General features: G+C 42.8%; 6 protein-coding genes across 6 annotated transcripts; 3 read left to right on the top strand and 3 right to left on the bottom strand.

Moving 5' to 3' along the window:
• Nucleotides 1–479: 479 nt before the first annotated feature.
• On the top strand, nt 480–2,482 carry Bfra_009311 (putative set and mynd domain protein; the record flags this gene model as incomplete). Its single annotated transcript, XM_037339655.1, has 2 exons — nt 480–1,301; nt 1,355–2,482. The coding sequence occupies 2 exons, from the start codon at nt 480–482 to the stop codon at nt 2,480–2,482; spliced, it is 1,950 nt and encodes a 649-aa protein (XP_037189705.1).
• Nucleotides 2,483–5,130: 2,648 nt separating this feature from the next.
• Nucleotides 5,131–6,404, bottom strand: Bfra_009310 (putative ribonucleoprotein; the record flags this gene model as incomplete). The annotated part of the gene is made up of 2 exons (XM_037339654.1): nt 5,131–5,852; nt 5,936–6,404. The coding sequence occupies 2 exons, from the start codon at nt 6,402–6,404 to the stop codon at nt 5,131–5,133; spliced, it is 1,191 nt and encodes a 396-aa protein (XP_037189704.1).
• Nucleotides 6,405–6,761: 357 nt separating this feature from the next.
• Bfra_009309ia (putative 20s-pre-rrna d-site endonuclease nob1 protein) lies at nt 6,762–8,110 on the top strand (the record flags this gene model as incomplete). Its single annotated transcript, XM_037339653.1, has 2 exons — nt 6,762–7,796; nt 7,853–8,110. 2 exons carry the CDS (start codon nt 6,762–6,764, stop codon nt 8,108–8,110), a joined length of 1,293 nt encoding a protein of 430 aa, XP_037189703.1.
• Nucleotides 8,111–8,331: 221 nt separating this feature from the next.
• Nucleotides 8,332–11,708, bottom strand: Bfra_009308 (putative protein phosphatase pp2a regulatory subunit b protein; the record flags this gene model as incomplete). The annotated part of the gene is made up of 7 exons (XM_037339652.1): nt 8,332–8,676; nt 8,853–9,087; nt 9,940–10,532; nt 10,586–11,237; nt 11,299–11,396; nt 11,494–11,534; nt 11,665–11,708. 7 exons carry the CDS (start codon nt 11,706–11,708, stop codon nt 8,651–8,653), a joined length of 1,689 nt encoding a protein of 562 aa, XP_037189702.1. The 3' UTR covers nt 8,332–8,650.
• A 2,421-nt stretch (nt 11,709–14,129) lies between these two features.
• Nucleotides 14,130–16,504, bottom strand: Bfra_009307 (putative transcription factor tau subunit sfc1 protein; the record flags this gene model as incomplete). The annotated part of the gene is made up of 4 exons (XM_037339651.1): nt 14,130–15,580; nt 15,631–15,708; nt 15,756–16,098; nt 16,229–16,504. The coding sequence occupies 4 exons, from the start codon at nt 16,502–16,504 to the stop codon at nt 14,130–14,132; spliced, it is 2,148 nt and encodes a 715-aa protein (XP_037189701.1).
• Nucleotides 16,505–17,979: 1,475 nt separating this feature from the next.
• Bfra_009306 (putative serine threonine protein phosphatase 2a protein) lies at nt 17,980–20,693 on the top strand (the record flags this gene model as incomplete). The annotated part of the gene is made up of 6 exons (XM_037339650.1): nt 17,980–18,003; nt 18,082–18,438; nt 18,550–19,449; nt 19,497–19,795; nt 19,854–20,202; nt 20,502–20,693. The coding sequence occupies 6 exons, from the start codon at nt 17,980–17,982 to the stop codon at nt 20,691–20,693; spliced, it is 2,121 nt and encodes a 706-aa protein (XP_037189700.1).
• Between the last annotated feature and the right edge of the window lie 907 nt (nt 20,694–21,600).

Genomic DNA, 21,600 nt, shown 5'->3' with positions numbered 1-21,600 from the left:
ACAGGAACGTTGAAGAATACCTAATGGGTTCCCAAACTAACGGCGAGGTCTTCCAAACTCCAACTCTGCTTACCATTGGCCTTTTGCCGACTTTGAGAGCTCAAGTTGCCTTTTCAGAAATTTGAGGTGAGGAATTTACAATGATTTCCAAAGTAGTATTGTATATTGCAGTCAACCAATCGTCTGTTTTGCTATCTAAGCGATAAGGTAACAAATAGGCAAGATGTGAATTCAATTTATTCAAATCCTAATTCCTTTCGAGAATCTTACCTTTTAGAACATTGGCCCTTCAGTTGAAGACCAAGAATTGTGGTCTATAATGGTAAAAGAATAAAAGTCGCCCGTGGACGGTGGATCTGTTCAACGCCATGTCTTTAGGATTCTTGATGAGGAATTGGGTCCTTCTTTCTCTATGCAGTTGCGGGGTTTAGATCGGAAGCACCAAACCATATTTAGACTAGATCAAAGGTCAATTCAAAATGGGTCAGCCAGATTCCACCATCACTCAAAAAGCACATCCAAGTCCATCAAGAATCGTACCCCATAAAAAACCACAATCCAGTCAAATGGACATAAACTATACAATAATTGGCGCGGCAAAAGACCTGGGAAATGGCCTTTTTTCCACAGTTGATTTAAATTCTGGAGATTCTATCATTGTCATACAAAATCCCCTTTTATTGATTGCCGAGAATCAGGCACTGCATCGAGTGTGCGCCAATTGTTTTCTAGAAGCAGGAGAGGGAGTGGAGCTACAGCCCTGCTCAAGTTGCGGTGTTGTCAATTTTTGTTGTGATGATTGCGAAAAGCTGTCACTGAATTCCGAGGGTTCCCACGGAGCAGAATGTGACCTTTTTCAATCAAGAAAGCCATTTGAACATTCTAGATCACAGATCAGCGCTCAAGCCGTAACAAACACTGCCTGTGCTTATTCAAATTGTCAGTTGAAGAAAGCAACCGTGAACTGTATTGGCTGCAAAGCAGTGAATTACTGCGATAAAAAATGCGAAGATCTAGACCGCTCACATCATGAGAAACGATGCAAGGCCATCCAATCACAAAGTCTTGGGAACTCTTTGAACAAGATGCTTCCTACAGCTGTGCGTGGTACCATCCAATTGGTTAGCAACCCGGCAGCACTGGCAAAAGATTCACCCTTAATGGACCTTGCATCTCACGAGGACGACCTCAGGAGCGTCCAATCAAAATGGGATGATATATCATTACAAGCCCATGCTGTAGTGAATCTTCTACAACAAAAACCAGAATTTGTCAAATATGCTCTTGAGTCTCTCTGTCGGGTAAGTACAATCCTCTATCTCTGATTTTTATCTTTGCTAAAATAGACCTGCAGCTCTCTACTAATGGGTTTCGTGTCGAATCTAATATCGGCAATGGTCCAATTGGACTATGTCTTGATCCCCTGCTGGCACGCGCCAACCATAGCTGCCATCCAAACGCAGCTATAACATTCGATGGAAAGCATGCTACCCTTCGAGCTCTCTCCCCTATCGCAAAAGGAGAGCAAATATTCATATCTTATATCGACGAGACACAACGACGGGAAGTTCGTCGAGAAGCCTTGGCTAAAACTTGGTTTTTTCAATGCCTTTGTTCTCGCTGTACAGTATTCCAAAGTATTTATGGTGATCTCGTGGATCATCCCATGATTTCAACGCCTGTACTTGATAAGCTTGTCGCTTTCCAAGAAACTTACAAGTTTGCAAAGGCTAGAGTAGCAGACGAAAATCCAGAGACGATCACCAGGCTCTTCTCTCTACTCCATGTATTACGACATATCGAAGCCACAATCTCAAATGTTCATAAAATCTACCAGAATATTGACCGACGTCTCGAGTTCCTCAAAAAATCTCTAGGGAATTTGAATGATTTCATCCCCTTACAACGTTACGCGCAACAACCTTTACCAACAATCCTTAATGAAATCTATCTTATTTATCTAGAAAAAACGGACTATATCTCTGCGCTTGTCGTACTAATTTTCTTGATCATTCATGCCGATCCCATTAATTACCCAAGTCCATATCATCCGCAACGTGTTACTAGAATACTAGCATTACAACGATTGTGTAAATTTCTGGCAAGCTTGGATCCAGAAGAATTTGAGAAATGGGAGACAGAGAACCTGAATGGGGGAAGGCAAGGGGTACTAAAGAATATCGATTGGATCAGTACGTGTCAGTTGGTTATGTATGGATTGAGAGAGACAGGAGATAGGTGCTGGGGAAAACAAAGCGGGGTTATGAAGGGGGTGGAGTTGGATATTGCAGATGTGGAGAGTATTCAGGAGAAGAGGGGAGATGGAGAGGTAGGGAGGACGTTAAGAAATTGGGCTAGGGGAAAGGATGCTAGTGGATTGGGCGAAGTTTATGCGGAGAAGTTGGGGATGGGGCTGAGGGAGCTATCTGGCTTGGTGTGGGATGTTTTGGGGGTTGCGAAGGAGGGGATGGAGGCTAACTAAGGTTGTGAATCTATGATAGGCGGTAATGGAGAAAAACAACGTCTAGGGGGGTTTAGACAGGAACGGAAAAATCGGGATGGGAGTCAGGAACGGAAGAAGGTCACATCATAATTCAGTTTGCAAATTGATTGCTGTCTCAAATATTTGGGGCATGAAGAATTCTTTGCAGGTTGAGTTAGATGCATACATATGAGGTTTTAAGATACGTGTCATGAAATATGAAGTATGACATATAACGACTGCACCAGAAAACATTACTATTAACTGCCTCTTTAAGACAATTTATGAAACATGCATGAATTGTGATTTCGAAGATGATGATTTGAAGTATTTGACACTCCGACAGAATAGGAACTATACCCCTAACTATAACTCCTCCCAATGATTCTCATGCTCATACTAATGAACGCCCTCCAGACCAACCCAAATTCTCTAGAGACAACTAAGATAGCGTGAAGAACTAACTTCCGCGTCAATTTCACCTACCTACTTACCATACTAACCAAGTATTTCCCTACATCTTCCTCACCACACACAAACGCTCCCCTATACCCTAAAACAACCCTAAGAAATCTGCATGTGTGTAACAATATATGATCTCCGCCTCATTCCAGCATCGCAAGAACAATATGCTGAATCGTTCCCATGTGATGTTACCCCACAGAATAGCAGCAAAGTACCACGGGTACTGTATTCGGTACACCTACTGAAGCGAGGTCATATTGAAGTCAGTGGAATTGACATCATCCAATTGAGAGCGCGGGGTATGTCTATTTTTTCCTACAAATTACCGGGCAGGATATCCCCAAGAAAAGTATCTGGATGTTGTAGAGGAGTTTGTTTGGTAACTAAGGGCTATATTTTGTGGTGAGGAATTTTGGGATTTTCTCTTCGGATTGGGGTTTTGGAGATGATGTGTACATTGGTACTTCTGCTGGACATGCCTATACATCGCTAAATAATGCTAGTCACTGATTAAAGACAAGCGAATCATATACTCATCGGTTACCGAGAGTCCTGCTCAGAATCAGTCATACAATAATCACAACTAGTCAGTCGTCTGGAGTTTCTGTGACGGAAGAATTAAGAAACTCCCCCAGCGAGGAACTGAGTCTGTTAGGTTGATAAACGATGGGTGAGATTTTAAATTTTGAGTTTGTGAGGTAAGTCTTGGAATGATGAACTTATGAAGGAATTTTTAGATGTGTCGAGAGAAAAGTTAGGCAATAGATCTATGATCTCGAAATAAGTGATTTCCGATCGTGTCTTTGTAATGGGATTATTGGATGTAGCAGGCGGGAGTTAGAGGCCGGATGTGTTAAGTAGTTACCTTGGGACGATGATTCTGAATATACTGTCTCTTAGGTCCTCTAATTTTGCCGAGGAACCATGTGTATTGGCAAGTCAGTTGGCAAATGCACAGGCTGATGGAGACTGTCCTAATGGTGGTGAGCCAAGCTGCGTGTAATCTTGCTCTATATAATACGTGGACTCAGATGTATGATGTTGAAAATATTCAGCTTCGATCCCTTCAAAATGCGAGTTCGAAAGATCGTTATCATCTGGAGAACCAATTTCGTATGCAGGACAGTACGTTTCACTTGGATCAAACCGTAAACCAGCGGGATATCCTTGTCAAGATCCATTGTTATTCACAACATCCTAACAGGCAAGTCCGGATTCATTGGGTGATGGGGATTCTTCGTCAAAATGCCTCCGCCCTTGGCCTTGATCTCAAACCTGACGAAAACCCAAGAGTAAATTTCGATTAACTCGATCAAGACTTTGAGGAGCGCAACATTCACAAGCAAAAGAAAAACAATGATCGCACTAAAGTTCCATGTCAATGGAAGAAAGTGAGGGTGCGCCAACATGTGCTCGTAGACAATGAATTCCGCTTGGCGATTGCAAGAATGTTGAGAGTATCAATACGCAATCGGAAATGATCCCAATATTTGGAGTGTGAATATGGTATGTGGGAAAGAAAAAGAGAGTTGATCATTGGAATGAATTGCCATGCATACATGCTGGAAAATAACCCTCCATTGCCTGTACAAGGAAGGAGTCGCTTAACTTTATTCTTCTCCCAGTAACTATATGATAAGAAAATACCTTGAAGGTTGCGAATGGAATGCTCTTCCTTGAAATAGCTTGAAGTGTTGGAATACCAGAGCCGCGAAAAGGAAATGACTTGGTAAAAGATTTGCAATCACACTATATAAAGTTCCAAAAATACCGCCGTGAAGACTGGATGAAATCAACACTCGTCAAGGAAATGGTGTTCAAGAATGTGGAGGAACTACAAAGGAACTTTTTCAAAATGTTCTTGAGACAGTGTTGTCCATCAATCACTCAGGTACATGAAACGGAAAAGTAATTTAAATGTATTTGTATTCAGATTGGGTATCGCCTGCTAGCCTATTTGCATCCAGCAAATTACAGCCGCAGCTGGGTATGAAACTAATATTTATGCCAGTGTATCCTAGCCATTGACAGATCTTGTTACTCAAGATATGTGGATATGACGTCAAATGTCCCATTAGCAGTCGTTTGATATATGCAAATCGCTAATACATATCATAACTAAAGCGCGAGGTATGCAAACTTTCTAAGGTCGGTATATCTGATTGGATAATACCATATCATGCTTACTCTCTGTCGCTCTTTCCTCTCCATCCTCTGGTTGGGGTCTCTCCTTGTTTTGTTTGAGCGTTGGACAAACTAGGCTTGACTCTGATCTTTCCACCCCATTTCTCAGACCAATCCAAGTTGACAATAGCTCCATCAGCTTCTTGGCTATCTTGTAATTCAACGAAGCAGAAATGGCTATTGCCTTCTCTTGGCTCTCTTGGGGAGCACAACTTGCTGACCCACTTAACGGTATACTCGCTGAAAAGCTCTCTAATCTCTGCCTCGGTTGCTGCCTCGTCTCCGAAATCTGGTAAACCACCGACATAGATTCTTTGCTTCTCAACAACTTTTCCTGAGGCTCCTCCGGATGCACGACTGACTTTAAGACCCCACTCATTGCCATCGAACATCTTAACTGCATCATTGACTTGAGTATTGTTGGCAAGATCAACGAAACAGTAATAGTGGTTGCCACCTTCCTCAACCTTGGAAGGGTGTGGAGAGATCAACTTGCTAACAACTTCAACATCAAAACCTTCAAAGATTTCTCTGATCTTGCGGTTTGCTGTTTCTTGATCATCAATTCTTGGTAGTCCTCCAACGTAAAGTCTTCGACCATCCTGGGAAGAAGAGTCTACTTGACGTTCTGGACGCTGAGAAGTTTCTCTGTCAGAGCTCTTCCAGCGGTCATTTGTGTAGAGAGGAGTCTCTGAAGAGCTTCCTTGTGGACGAGTGCTGCCTGTATTTTGTCAGTGATAGTTTTAAGGGATTGCTGTGTAAATTTATAGACAGGTAAAATTCAATGCTTGGAGATTCACTCACGGTCTGATCTTACACCAGGCTTAACTCTGAGTGTACGGTTCTTGAATTCTTGACCATCATAACGATTCAAAGCCTCCTCAGCCATGTCCTTGGTGGTGAAAGTAACGAAACAGTAACCAGGGTTGCGCTTTGTCATGGAATCGATGGACATATGAACAGTTCGAGATTCACGTGGAACATCTTGGAAAATGGTTTCAATATCCTCTGGAGTGGTATCATAACTTAAGTTACCAACGTAAATGCGACGACCTTCCTCAATAGCCTTGTCCGACTCTGTGAGTTGTGAAGGTTTTCTTGGCGAGTCACCTGCCTCGTTTCGAGAAAATCTCCCCTGGCCTTGAGATGGTCGTTCACCACCATCCTTACCACCAACTCCACGGTTTCTTGAAGAGGACCAAGGAGATACTCTCTCTTCGCCGCTTGGGCTTTGAGGAGTGTCTTGCTTAACGCGCCAGTTGTTGGAGAACATTTTAAAGGTTGAAAATGTGGGGTTTGGGAATCGAAATTGTTGAATTTGGATTCAAAATTAAATTTTTTGGAGTTCGTAGTTAAAGAGAGAAATACTCCACGGTCTATGAATATCAAAAATATCAAAAATTGGAGTTGAAGTTGAGGAAATCTTCTTGAATAAATTTTCAAGATGAACAAAATTTTCCGCTCCAACACTAGAGAAGGGAATTACATCACGTGCCTTGATATCTTTTTCGCTTATCGATACCGCCCGGCAGTATTTTATTTTTTTCGATAATCTTTATCGCACACCCCGCCATGACAATTGCATTGCATTACACAGAGAATCAGTATACTCAAGATTGTAGACTTCAAAATGGCTACAAATACTACCAAACCCATACATAGTCTTATCATTGACGCAGGACCAATTATTAAGAATGACCCTTCAGTCTCTACGCTTCTTGGCCAAGCAGAAAACCTTTATACAATCCCCCTCGTTATCGACGAAATCAAAGATGCCGTTACAAGAGCCAGATTCGAGACCACATTGTTACCTTTTCTCAAATTAAGAGCGCCTAGATCAGCTAGCATTAAAGTTATAACTGAATTCGCGCGGAAAACGGGTGATTTGGAAGTACTCAGCAGACAAGATATTCATTTGATGGCTTTAGCATATGAGCTTGAATGTGAACGAAATCACGGAGATTGGAGACTACGAAGTGTACCAGGACAAAAGAGATTAAATGGAGCACCTCCCGCATCTTTAAGCGGCGAAAGACCTGCCGATGCCACAGAAGCACCACAAACATCTACAGATGCCGCGGCGCAACCAGCAATCGAAACCAGAGGCGCATGGGGAACATCAATACCTCAAGCAACAGAAGAATCTAAAGTGGAGACAAAGCCCATTGAGGAGGCATTAGAGGCTACCCATATATCAACAGCCGATGAGGCAGAGAGCGCAGAGAAACCAGTAGAGGATGGAGTCACAGAAGAACAAACCCAAGAACCAACTTCCACAACAGAACCCGAAACCATTCCAGAAACAATAGAAGAAGTTCCCGCCTCCGAATCCGACGCCGAGTCCGACGGCGAAGGCTGGATCACCCCCTCCAACCTAAAAAAGCACCAACAAAAAGACACAAACTCCTCCTTCTCCCCCCAAGAAGAATCCAAAACCATCCAAGTAGCAACCATCACCACCGATTACGCCATGCAAAACGTCATGTTACGCATGAACCTCAACCTCCTCTCCCCCTCTCTCCAACGCATCCGCCAGCTCAAAACCTGGGTTCTAAGATGCCACGCCTGTTTCTCCATCACTCGAGAAATGACCCGACAATTCTGTTCCCGCTGCGGCAAACCTACTCTCCTCCGTACCTCCTGCTCAACCGATAAAGACGGAGTGGTAAAAATCCATCTCAAGAAAAACATGCAGTGGAATAATAGAGGAAATGTATACAGTGTCCCCAAACCAGTTGCCGGGACGGCGAATGGAAAGAATATCAAAGGGGTGGTAAAGGAGGATGGGGTAATGATTTGATCTTGGCGGAAGATCAAAAAGAATACGTGAGAGAAATGGCAACGGAAAAGAGGCGCAAGGAAAAGGATCTTATGGACGAAGATTATCTACCCAGTATCTTGACGGGAGATCGTGGAAGAGCTGGTGGAAGACCAAAAGTTGGAGCGGGCAAGAATGTCAATTCAAGGAAACGACATTAGGTAGAATAGAATTAGTAAAAGTAATCTCAAAATTGATTCCCCCCACAATCGACTCACATACTTGCGTTGCAGCAAACACTTATTTTATAGACTCACAGTAGGCATACTTTTGAAAATGTGAAATTCCTCGATTCGGTGCTAGAAAGACAATTTCATCTTCATAGCGAGAAAGAAGAGCATGGAATTGCAAGCAAATTGCAATTCTTTCGTCCCCTACTACCACTAACAGAAATCGAATTTTCTCCCTCTTTCTCTTACACACGAAGAACCGACAGATAGATATAAGAATCCCTCGTCCAGAAACGCCAGTATACTCCGCACATTCCCTTTCAACCACCCATTCCAATCCACCCACTAGCTTGAGCTTTCTCGCAGCCAATTATTCAATTCAGCCTTGCCTTTCCCTTCCTACACATTTTGACGATTGAACACAGCGCGCGTTATGCACATGACTGTTCATTTTCCTTTTCTTTCCTCGCTTCGCCTGCATTTTCATGTCAAGTAGCCCCCATCTGTACCTCGAGAAGTGGTGAGAGATATTTATTGGCCCAAAACCTTGAGATCCTCTGGTTGCGCACGCATTAGCAGTTACTCCTTTCATCCAATTATACCTCCAATTGCAATCCCATCTCCCATCCTCCTCCCTCCTCTTCCTCTCCCCCTCCCCCATAACCCCAAAATCCTCCAATCCCAACCTCAAACACAACACAAAACACAAAAAAAGAAAGAAAAAACCACTCACTCTGCTGCACCAAAAGCAATCCATATCTCTTCTTCAATGTAACTCTATGTCTCGAATATTTATCATCCGGGCTGAATCTGGCTGGATGCGCACTCTTGGTGACCTCGCCTCCAATCACTTTCTTCAAAGTGTACTTGCGCTTTCCAGCCGCATCGAGGGTGTACATAAGATGCATTTTGATGAGTGTTTCTAGGTTTGGTGACGGTGGTGAGTTTTGGGGGAGTTGAGGTGAAATCTGATGGTAAATTGTTAGCGCATGCGCGATAGAAAATCAATTGCGCAGGAGAGATCAATAGAGAAAGTAATCAGAGTTGATGAAGTGATTCAGGGATACACATACGAGATTGAGGCTTGGAGTCGTGTGGATTGTCGGTGGTTGAAGGTTGGAGGTCTGAAGCTTCTGTGGATTAAATTTCTTGACGAACTTTTTTTTGGTAAGGATTGATCCGTTATGCGGGTGGGTTTAGCGGGACTGTCACGTGACATATGAGCTCGGCTCTTGCGCTTTCACTCTATCGTCTAGCACTATGACCGGAAGACAGGAGGGGCAGGTTTTGACCATGGACTGAAAGGAAACCCCGTCTAGCCATCAATCTAACAAACATATGTTTAATTCAGAACTTCATGCATTATTCATTTGTGATTTAGACTAGGCTACACTAGGCTACTTCGATCATCAAAAAGTTACTTCTAGGCACATCTCACACCATTGCCTTGAACAACTTAACCTGAAAACTATTGTAAGAGCTTCAGGTAATTGGAGAAAGAAACAGTCTCCAAAAGATAACTCACCAGCCCCCGCTTATTTCTGCGTCGCCCTCTATTGCAACACTTATGAAGTGTAGCAGTCTCGCTACTCAATGATAATAGTTCCTTCGTGACATAAAATTAACTATGCCACGAATATGAATAGGTCTCAAGGACAACGCTGGGCTGGTTGCTGTAGCCAGTACACACTTAAAACGCAAATGGAATATGACCTGAAGACAGCTTCCGCATGTTGCCAATTTCTACAATGCGGAGAAAACGAAAAGCTAAATAGGTAGTCAGCAGATGTTATTAGGAAAATCGTACATATAACACTTACGTTGTTCGTTGCAGCAATGGCAATGCTGTCTTCGAAAGGATGCCAACTCATATGTAATATCTTTTTATTGAAGTCGATTTGGTCTGCGTCTGTTTCTTTCTTCATCCTTCCACCTTGACCACCAACACCAGCAGCTGGACTACCTGCCCTCGAGTTGCCCTTTTTACCATTCGCAGCGGTTGGGCTACCAGATGGGTTGATTGGTGTTGGAACACCAACCTTCTTAGCCTTGAAAGCTGATTTATCGGCTTGGAGGACCACCTCCACTTCCTTATCGGGATCTGATGGATAGATCATAAAGTTATTGTTATAACTACCAGTCATGACATTCTTAGCGTCACCAGAGAACACTACCTCAAACTTGTCAAAGATACTATCATTTTCATAAGTATCGCAAAGACGTGGTCGAAGATGCTCGTGGATTGGAATAGTCTTGACAGGTTGTCTCTCCATGTTGACATCCCAGATTTTGACAGTGAGATAATCACGTGAAAGAATGTATCGACCATCATGAGAGAATCGGACGTCAGAAATGGATGAAATGATTTCCGAGAAAAATGATCGAGCAGATGGATCTTCTTCCTGTTCAAATTCTAGAGATGGTGTAAGCTAAGTTGAATTCAAAGAATAATGACATGGCACTTACGCTTTGCGTGTTGGTCGCAGAGAGCGCTCTCTCTCATATCTGCAAGCTTGATTGTTCCTTTTGAACTTGCATACATGAACCAGTTACAACTTTGGGGGTGGAACTCTGCAGCCGTGATGACTTCAGTAAGCTCCTCCATGTTGGCGGGCTTGATATCTACGATATTGAAGCTTTGGTCTTGGATATTCAAGTTCCATAAGTTTATTCGCAAATCATCACTGCTAATGAATGTTTCTCCGTCACTGTTCACTGAAATGCTGTTGATATGGTATGCATGTGCATTTGCATATGTTCGACGTGGTACTGCGGCAACAACAGTGTCGTGATGAGTAAGGCGGGGTAATTTCAGGTCGTGAGCACTGTTGAAGTGAACGTTTGATATGGATCGGACACCTCCACCACCTCCTGCAGGATTTCCTGGAGTTAAATCATGGGAAAGGTTGTTCTCTGCAACAACCTTCAGTGACTTCTCAAACACTTTCCATAACTTTATAGTCTTATCGTTCGTTGAGAGTAGGTAATGAGAGGCATTTTGTCGTTTGCACCATTTGATCTTGTTGATCTTCTCTTCTATCTCTAATGACTTGAGGTAATCGAACTCGGGCTCGTGAGATTGAAACTCTGTGTGGAATTTGTACTCGCATGTTTTTTTCTATGATAGCGTCAGCATTCCGGCGACTTGCACGGTCTAGACTAGGGATTGAAATTCGTACCGTCTCATTCCTCTCAAAAAGAACAACACGTCCACCTTTGTCTCCTGTAGCAAGATAATTTCCGGTGTGATCGAATTCGACTGTTGATATGATATCCGCTGTGAACCCATCGTGTTAGTAATTGTAGAACGAAGTTTGCACTATCCGCAGAAAGTGAAAAGCGCCATCAAGATACGGATCAATAGATTGGCATACCTTCCGTTATATCTTCGACATCGCCTTTATCACCAAAACATCTGATAACAATTTGTTAGCATTGATTTCAAAGTGGTGATGCAATCAATCCACCAAACACATTGAGGACCCCTCATCCATGATTTCCCGAGTGGCAGATAAACAAGAGTATAATGGCAGGAGTATACTAACTGAGTGAACTTCCAAGTTGGAGAGTTCGGTTCCCCTTCTACCATCTTTTACGAGCTGTGCGGAGGAGATTATACCCTCTTCCTATTGCAGGCTATGTGGAAAAGGCAGTCGATATTGAAAGGTCAACTCGATCGCGTCAAAATGTATAAGTTTGACTTTACGGCCGATCTGTGATGCAAGGAAGGCTGAGGTATCCTGTACGTGCTAGGGTAGGTGATGGTGGTGGAGTTGTAAAAAGGTTGTAATCAAGTATTATCGACGGTGTGTGCGGTAAGACTACCCAAGGTACGAGATAAATCAAGCTATAAAAACACTTGATAGGTGGCAAGATAAAGAAAGCGACAAGATTGAATATTTGAGAATCAATCTTGTTATTGGGTTTTTAAGAAGATTGTTTGTTGTTCGTGTTGGAGGGGGGGGTGGTCGAAGGGGTGGTATGGTAAGGGTTTTTGGGATTGAAGGTTGTAGGCTGAGTGAGGTTGTACGTTTATTTATTGAAATTCGTGGGGTTGAACCTTCGTTATGAGATTGATTACCTGGTCCAGTACCTATGAGATGCACCACAATCTTGAGGTGAGGCCCGCGCTGCTGTTAAATCAGAGGTAAGAAAATTTAAGGTTTTCCTCCCAATCTGATGACAAAATTAAGGCTTTCAAAATCTATTTTCTTTATCCGATCGAGTATGAGTATCAGTAGCATGGCCATAAATTATATTCTAATTGTAGATAAGAAGCTATTAATTATCATCTCCGTCAAGATCGAGGCACTCTTCTTTGAAATATATAGAGAACTTGGGAAGCAGAAAAGTTCTTGTAGTTCGTTCCTGAATCCTACCGACACAAGATATTCGTTCATTCATTCATTCATTCAATCGATGATGACCCAAATGCGGGCATGAAAGAACTCGGGTTGTCTCATTAGGTAAGCAAAGAAACATGTGTTGCTGCTTATATAATACTCCCATCATCTCTAAGTACGTGTCTCGCGTGTCTAGTTCGTCTTCTTTATTATACTGATTCAGCTTCGCCCCTCCACACCCCAACTATAAGAAAGGTATCAGGCGAAAAGAAAATACGGAACACGCGGGAAATCTGGAGTCCAATCAGTCTTGAAACCTGTTACTCATGCTACCAGAAACGAAAACCTAGATTTCTTCCAACCATTTTACAAACATGTGCCAGCCTCTCAGTACTAGCTACCGAGTTGTGGACTTTATTTTATTCTATCCGTGACTCCTGATCTAAAAGCTCAATGAAGAAGATATGATTGTAGTACGATCAATATAGCTTTACATCGATTCATCCCTCCTTTCATCCTTCGTCTATAAGTCAAAGTGATAATTTCTAACCCTAAGAACATGAGACCCCCTCACTTCATACGCCTAGCCTACTCATTTTTCGCCATAACGAGTATCCACGAAAGCCTCTTCATCTTGTTTAGTCCAATAGCTATCAAACATCAATATACCTGAATCTCCCAGTCTTCTATGGGAGCAAGCCCCCAAACACCCGTCCTCGCTACGCTCGATTTATCTAATCTATTATATCTTTCCCCCTTCCCTTCTCAGTCCCCATCTAGAGTTAGAGCGAAGCGGAAAGGCCTCCAGGGCAGTGGCCCACCGGTGCGTCATTACTTGAATATCACAAGAGCGTCTGAATATAGTGTCCTAGCGCATCTACATTTGCATGATAACAAAAATCTGGAAGTAGTCTTCTCACAAGGACCTTGAAACCAAGTGATTTGAGCACCTGGAAGCACCGCATGAGCAATGATTGAATAGATGTAACAAAATGATTTCCTATCCATCGGAAAAACTTTTCCAACTGTTTGGAGATGGATCATCCTGTTCCGTCCCAAACATACCGGGCCATTGAATGAAGTTTAAAATCAGCCATGTGACGAGTGCGAATGATAATCTTTTCTTTCTTCTTTTCCTCTTTAAGAGTGCCGGACACAGACGGTAGTAGAGTTGCCTTGCAAATTTTGGAGGGCGGGAGGATAATTAGAGTTCCGTTTGAAAGTCACAATGAGAAAGTTGTGGATGCGTCAGGGCTACCTATGTTGTTTTATCGCATTGATAGTTTAGAGCAGCTAACCTTGTGATCTAGTTCTAGAGGAAGTATCAGGTTTGTTGGATGCATCCAAGACAATTTATTTGTAAGGAGCAAACTCGCCTAAGGAGCTCTCTGTTGGCCATTGATTTATTCATTAAAGATCCCTCAATGACAGATTGCTCGCCTTTTTGATGTCCTTAACATTGTACGCGTCGGTCCATCAAATGACTCGACAATAACAAGTGACAGTGAGATGTTGATGCGATCCACGTGAAGCCCGATCAAGTCATGTAATCGATTGCTTGAATTGACAATGTGATATTAGTTTACGCGACAGAGAACCCCCGGAATCATACAGTATCCTCCCCGGTATCAATCTGGCTGCGAAAACCTATCTAGACAGCCTACACACTAATTACTTGAACAATTCCCAGCCCCCATCCTCGCCTCATAATTCTTAATAAACATTTCCTTTTCTTTTTCCGCCTCAGATTCATCCTCTGAGTCTGTACTTTCGTTTTCAGACCCTAGTTCCGCATCGACTAGTTCTTCCTCTTCGGCTTCTTCATCTTCATCTTCTCTCTCAGCATCGACTTCGATCTCATCTTCTTCTCCCTCTGCATCCATCATCTTAATGGTATCTTCCGTTGAGATATCTCCCTGTACATGCACAGCAGCAATATCTGGCGTAGCATCTTCATCCTTTTCGGAAGGTCCAGCTGTCTTCTTATTTTTCGGTTTCGCTGCTGTGGTCGAAGTTTTAGGTTTTGATGTTGACGGTCCCTTCATCATTCCATATTGCTTCGCTCTCTTAGCTTTTATTGGTAACTTCCCGCCCTTTCTATATTGTTTTCTCTTTGTCCTTGAATCAAGATGTCTCACTCCCTTCCCACTCATTCCACTAATAATACCCTTTTCTCTTAATTTTTCGATTTCTTCTTCTGTCAATCGCATATCTGGTACTGGCACATGGACTTTCTTTCCATCTTTTCCCTCTACGAAATCAGGTATGCTGAGCGCTACATCAAATGCATTTTCGGGAATCACTTTTTTGCTGCGGATGGCAATCAACTTTGTTTTCATGATAGCTCGGATCTTGGCAAGAGTTCCATTGTTGTAATAGCCATCATGGTTGTTATCGTATTGCTTGGCCATTGGAGCATTTTGTATAAGAGGAGCAAGTAGAGGGTCTGTAATATCGCAAATTTGCCACACTTTGCCGTCGAGAGTTAAAGAAGTGCCATTGAACATATGTGAAGGACAATCTCCCGTGCCGAAAACTTGATGTCTTGTGTATTGACTCCGCATATCTTTCCATTGACCATCGGGAGCACGTTCATCTTCTTCGTATAACTTAAAGAAAATCGTTTGATAAATCCGACAAGATGGATCTTTGCGGGGATCAACTCCATATCTTATGAGTGCATCACGCCAAGGACCGCTTCGGAATTGGTAACCCACATACTGAAGTGCAGGTTTCATCAAATAATATCCTGGCTCGTTGGCGAGACGATTTTGCAATGCACGACGAGTCCAAATTGGACGTTCGTTCATGGCTAGTTGAAGTGCGGCTACGAAGTCTTTGAGAACAGGATCATCGGGAACTTCACGAAATGGCTTTGTTGGGACGTCTTCGTCTTCATCGCAATGTACATACTGCATCTCGAGCTTTGGCATTTTCGAACGGTTCACTATACTTGTTTCTCCTGTCTCGGCATCCACTTCGGTTGAGATTAAAGGATTTTGTCGATACCCCCAGTTGAATGGCAGTGGATGGTGAGTGAATGTGGGTGGAGGAACAATTTCTTCGTTTGGTTTCCAGCCTTTGTCAGTACCGAGCTTGAATTCTCGCATCTTGCCCCCTGGTGAAAGTTAGCGACATCTTGGAAATATAACTTATATGAGGATTTACAATTGGCAGAGAATGCAGTTTCTTTGAAATGTGACATGAAAGTTGCACTAGATGTAGATTGATGATAGTCGGAAAGTCCTGGATCTTGTTAATGTATTGCGAACATAAGGGAAGAAGGTCACTACCTCTATAGCGATGACTCTGTTCTATGGCTCCTGCAGCCTCGACAGTATATCTACCAACATTGTCTCGAAGCTTTCTCAGAATACTATTGGGTTTGTCATTTAAAGAGTGAGATTGATTTTCACCGAACGAACTCTTTTCACTGGTATCCTGAGATGTTGAATGCCCATTGTCAGTATAGGGATCCTGAGATCCACGCTTGCGCTTTCTGCCAGTACGTTTTGGTACGGTGATCTTGAGGAGAACATTGTTGGTGATGCTATTGTAAGATAGAATTGGTTCGCATGTGGGATCCTTGATTCGAAGAAAAAGCGGGATACATTCATCTTCAGTGCCCTCAAGAATCTATTGAAGTTGTTAGTCCATAGTTAATATAAAGATTATGATTTCATAGCTATCATAAGATGAGATCTATTCGTCATGTAGTAGAAGAGTGTCGAAGCTATTTAGGGTATCAAAAATAGTTTCCACGTACCTTGTTCCATTGTGGTTGACGTCCAAAAGTTTTGATGCCATTTTCAAGATTCTTAACAATCAATGGATGTTCGACGGCGACAATTTCCCTTGGAGGGATTGTATACACCGGAGCAGATTGGTCTTCTTCTTCGTAGTCAAAATCTCCATCTTCCTCTTCGTCATTTTCCTCAATCACTTCCAAGCCTTCTGCCTCTTCATATTCTTCACCATCCTCCCCTCCAACCTCAACCTCCTCCTCAAAATCCATATCATCCATATCTTCGTAATCTTCCATATTTCTGTAAGTAGAGGAAAAGTTACCGGGATTGTAAAGCAAAATGGGTCTTTTTTTAATTTTGGATCCTTGAATTGTTTTTGATTCAATGCCGATATTCGACCATCCTGTTATTACCCTTCTCTTGGACTTGTCAAATTATTTATGCGAATAACCTCGACAAGCCAGTGACCCAGTACTAGAGAATTCTCTATGTCTTCTATCAAAACCCGTGAATCTGGTAGACGACTGTTCTTCGGACCAACGAGGTTGTAGTACTCAATATGGGGAATGTTTAATTTTGGCTTGGACCAATCAATACCCAGACAGATATCCTATCTTCTCGTTTGACCGTTGACGGCTCAAGGCCAAGCCATCATCCAAGCTTTATAGAGGGAAAAATCATCTAAAAGTCGTAAATTCGAGTCTTTCACGTCACCGGGGCGCGGACAGCAGCAAAGAAATCTCCGAACCTACGTAGTACCTACCTAGGTAGTGAAAGCGTGAAAATGTGAAAGCCCCAAAGTCAATTAGATTTGATTTAATTGCCTTAGAATTTAGGTTATCATCAACCTGCGCTAATTCAATCTACTGAGGGGACCACTCGCACTTGTTGATGCTGCTGTGTTGTTTAAGACTCTTTGAAATGAAGGTCAAATAAATAAAACTCTCCTAATTAACCATTCTACTTGAAGGAGTTTAACAACTCATTCCAAGATCTTAATACCCGACCAATTATTATCCATCTGCCAATTTATTTGCTGTCCATAGAAAAGCGCCCAAACGCGTTGGCCTTCTTCAATAATTTGATAGCTTGTGCTTCGGCGTAGAGGAGTACCATATTCACCGCCGGGATTAGCCTCGACCTACTTCAACAGCCGCTGCCGCTGTACGATCGACCGTGTATGTCAATCGTCATTGTTGGCTCGTTTGTGTGTTTAAACATATCCTACTCTCCCTATCTTCTCCCAACTCGCACTGACAGATATCGTTCTGGTAGAACTTGTTTACCTACACTTGCGCAACAAGTCAACAACCGGGGCTAGCCCCTCACGAACCTTTGGGATACAGAACTTCGGCAGATCAAATAGGAACCATTGGCAATTCCCATTATCTTTTATGAAAACCTACCAACATCGCACTATCAATTTACAACCAAGGAATTCAAGCTACAACACTAAGGTGCTATTGGAGGTTTCTATCTGCGTATCAACGGATCGCTGCGGTTGAATATCCATTTTTGTGTTTGGTGCCATTCAGCGACAAACGGGAGTTAAGCCACTGCTATCGAGTAATTTACCGCAGTCTTCAGAGCCTCATCAAGAATAGGATCAACACATTCACAACAGCAATCTTAAGTGACGCGACCTTTTTACTTTGAAATTGGAATTGTTGGTGGATAAGAACAAGAGCTTTCGCAAACCGGCAATATCCAAAGAGTATCAAATAATCGAGATTTTGTGTCTTTTACATCTTCCTGAGAGTAGTTGTCCAAGATGAAAGGTTTCAGACAGAGGGTTGTAAGTCATTTTGATGCTGAATACTCTCCATATAGCAACCTTATCATTTTGAAAGTGATCATCTGCTAACCCATTCAGCATGAGCAGCTTTCGCGCTCAAAAGATCCAAACAAAACGAAATCTAAGAAGGGGGAATCATCAAAAGATGGTACATCTTCACCTTCGCAATCCAATTCACAGGGAGCGGGACAATCGCCCGCAGTAACACCCTCATCTTCGAGTACGACACTTAATGACTTGCGGAATAAACCACTGCCTCCTAATGATGGTACATCTTCAAGTGGTGTAGTCGTGCAACCACCGTTGAACCCAGCAGCTCTTGGTGCAATGTCTGCTCCGGATCGATTCAACACAGGAGGAGGCTCCCCCAGCCCTGGGACACCAAATCGTCATGGGGCACTTCCTCCTAGTGTTGTTATCAGTCCAAGTGCACCAGTAAGTTACGCCACACACTTGGATCATCTTCTGCGTACTAATGTCTTTCTTTCAGCACATCCCTCCTCCAGGTGCCGCAGAAACAATGCCGCATGACCTCGCTCCCCCAAGGCTGGTGCGAAGTCATCAATGTTCGACCGGTTACAAACAACTCCAAAAGACGTCCCAGAAGGCATCAGAACACCTAAGCGACAACACTCTTCGAGATTTGATATTTCTCCTCTCCGCGAGTTGGAAAAGCTGCCAGGTTTCCACGAGGTACCTCCTAATCGCCGCCAAGATCTCTTTATGCAGAAGATTGATCAATGCAATGTCATATTTGATTTCAACGATGCAAGCGCGGATATGAAGTCCAAGGAAATCAAAAGACTAGCTCTCCATGAACTTCTTGATTACGTTGCCAACAACAGACAAGTCATCACTGAGGCTATGTACCCAAAGGTCGTCGAGATGTTCAGTAAAAATCTTTTCCGTCCCATACCACCTCCTATGAACCCCCAAGGTGAAGCTTTCGATCCCGAGGAAGATGAACCAGTTCTTGAAGTTGCTTGGCCGCATATTCAAGTTGTATATGAATTCTTCTTGAGATTTATTGAGAGTCAAGACTTCAACACCAATATTGCGAAGGCATTCATAGATCACAGTTTTGTATTACAGTTACTTGAACTCTTTGATTCTGAAGACCCCCGCGAGCGAGACTTCTTAAAGACAACCCTTCACAGGATATATGGAAAATTTCTCAACCTTCGGTCATACATTAGAAGATCTATTAACAACGTATTCTTTCAATTTGTTTATGAGACGGAACGTTTTAATGGTATTGCTGAGCTACTGGAGATTCTTGGGTCTATCATTAACGGTTTTGCTTTGCCATTAAAGGAAGAGCACAAGCTGTTTTTGACGAGAGTCTTAATACCATTACATAAAGTCAAGAGTCTGAGCATGTATCATCCTCAACTTGCATACTGCATTGTTCAATTCCTGGAAAAGGATGCGGCTTTAACAGAAGAGGTATGTCTAGCACCATCATTACAGATTCGATTTACTCACCATTTTAGGTTGTTTTGGGCTTGCTCCGTTATTGGCCTAAGGTGAACAGCACGAAAGAAGTTATGTTCCTCAACGAAGTGGAGGATATTTTCGAGGTAATGGACCCAGCAGAATTCGCTAAAGTTCAGGAGCCTCTTTTCCATCAACTGGCAAAATCAGTTGCGAGTCCACATTTTCAAGTTGCAGAACGTGCGTTATACTTCTGGAATAACGAATACTTTTGCAATCTGGTCAGCGATAATGTTGAGATAATCTTACCAATTATGTTCGCACCATTATATGAGAATTCCAAAGGTCATTGGAACAGGTGAGAAACTTTCCGAATCTCTATGAAAAGCTGACTCAAGCTAATCCATTCAATCTAGAACGATCCACGGCATGGTTTACAACGCAATGAAGCTATTCATGGAGATCAACCCTCAGCTTTTTGACGATTGCTCTCACGATTACACTGAGCATCAGAACAATGCTGAAGCTAGAGAACAAGCCAGAGGAAACAAATGGAAGGCTTTGGAGGAACAAGCAGGAAGGTCGAAGACTAATGGAGCCGCTTTACCTACAGGTCCAGCTTCTCCTTCAAGAACCAAAACAACCCCATTACGAGCAGATGATGTGGATCCGATGACAGAGGACAATCAGAAGAGGCTAGACTCCTTGAAACTTCAAGATGGAGATCGTCGAGAGCGAAGACCCAATCACGATCGACAAAACTCGGTAGGATCTTCCAGAAGTCAGCGATGATTGTTGTTAGTACCATGCCGCTTTGTTTCTGCTTTCAAGGAGCCTTGCTGGGGGAGTGAGGAGTTGTCATTTGTCCTGATTAGAATTGTTGGCTCACGCGTACCTTGTCTTCATAATCTTCATAATCTTCGTCCTCTTCGTCTTCCCGTCCGTTAATCCTCTCACCTGCAAGCATGTTTGTTCATCCCTATACCTCAACATAACTATTTCTTGTTTAGTCTCGTTTGGTCTCGTCTGCTCAGAGTTCATTCGTTGACGAAATACATTTTCAGAGCAATTCCACGTCAGGTCTCGATTTCGGTTTCGATACGGATGCTAATCGTTCCGTGAGCGGCACCTCTGCAACTACGGTTGTCGGACTCGTTTCGTCATGGACCTCGACGGTACCGAAAAAGGAATTGGATGGTGATCCAGAAACGAGCGATCATTCTTTTATCGACGACCAGGCTAGTCTTCTCTCTTGAGGTTACGGCGGATAGAAGGAAAAGGGTCGGATTATGCAGATCAATTTTGTTAGGTTGGGATTGGCGTGGCTGAACAGGTGTGATATCTATGGATGGTTGGTATTGGTTGTGGCTATGGGACAGGGAGGAAAAGGACTTGAAGCAGAAGATGAGTGTTGTGGATGCACAGTAGTAGGATGGGGTGCTTTTGAAAGGAAAATAAACAGGAATATAAGCATGTATGTATGTCTACATGCGTGCATGGACTGGGCTTGGGATTGCAAAACTTTTAGGAAGGAGTAGTGCATTGGTAGTGCAATTCATCAGTACTAGCATGAAAGTAAATCAATGAGAATGAGTTATAAATAAAAAGTAGATATGTATGGCTGATTAGTATTCTTCTGGGAGTTTGAGTTGGTCCTGCGGGAGAGGTATGGATGTAAATATATGCATCTATGTGTGATGGGTATACTGACTTTTGGATCCACTGTGAATATAGATATGAATTTGCAGAGCACAAGAGCACAGAGAATTAGCAGCGGAAATGGAGATGGAAATGGAACTATAGAAATAAGATCTCAACCTACCTCGATGTCGGGCACTTTGTTGGATTTAATGATTTATTATTTTGTTTAAAGCGCAAGTTTGAATACTATATTTGTTCTTTGCTTTATCTTTGATCTCTCTATATATGCATGCGCTCGTTTGGAGCTTCTGGAGATTGTTGAGTTTGCTGTTTGTTTGCTTTCCACGTTTCACTTTATTGTTTTCAATTCCTTGCCTTGCCTTTCCATTCCGTCCTTCCCGAGCTGCTCGTTTCTGATCAGCTTTTGAGCTCCCTGTGTATTACACCTCTGTCTAACGCCTGAACTCCGATGCTTGTTCTGATTATAGAAAGAAAGATAGACAGGAAATGAAAAATTAGATG

This window comes from Botrytis fragariae (assembly GCF_013461495.1).
Source record: "Botrytis fragariae strain BVB16 chromosome Unknown tig00000161, whole genome shotgun sequence".
NCBI lineage: Eukaryota > Fungi > Ascomycota > Leotiomycetes > Helotiales > Sclerotiniaceae > Botrytis > Botrytis fragariae.
The sequence above is the reverse complement of the archived record's forward strand: the minus strand, read 5'-3'. Positions and strand labels throughout refer to the sequence as shown.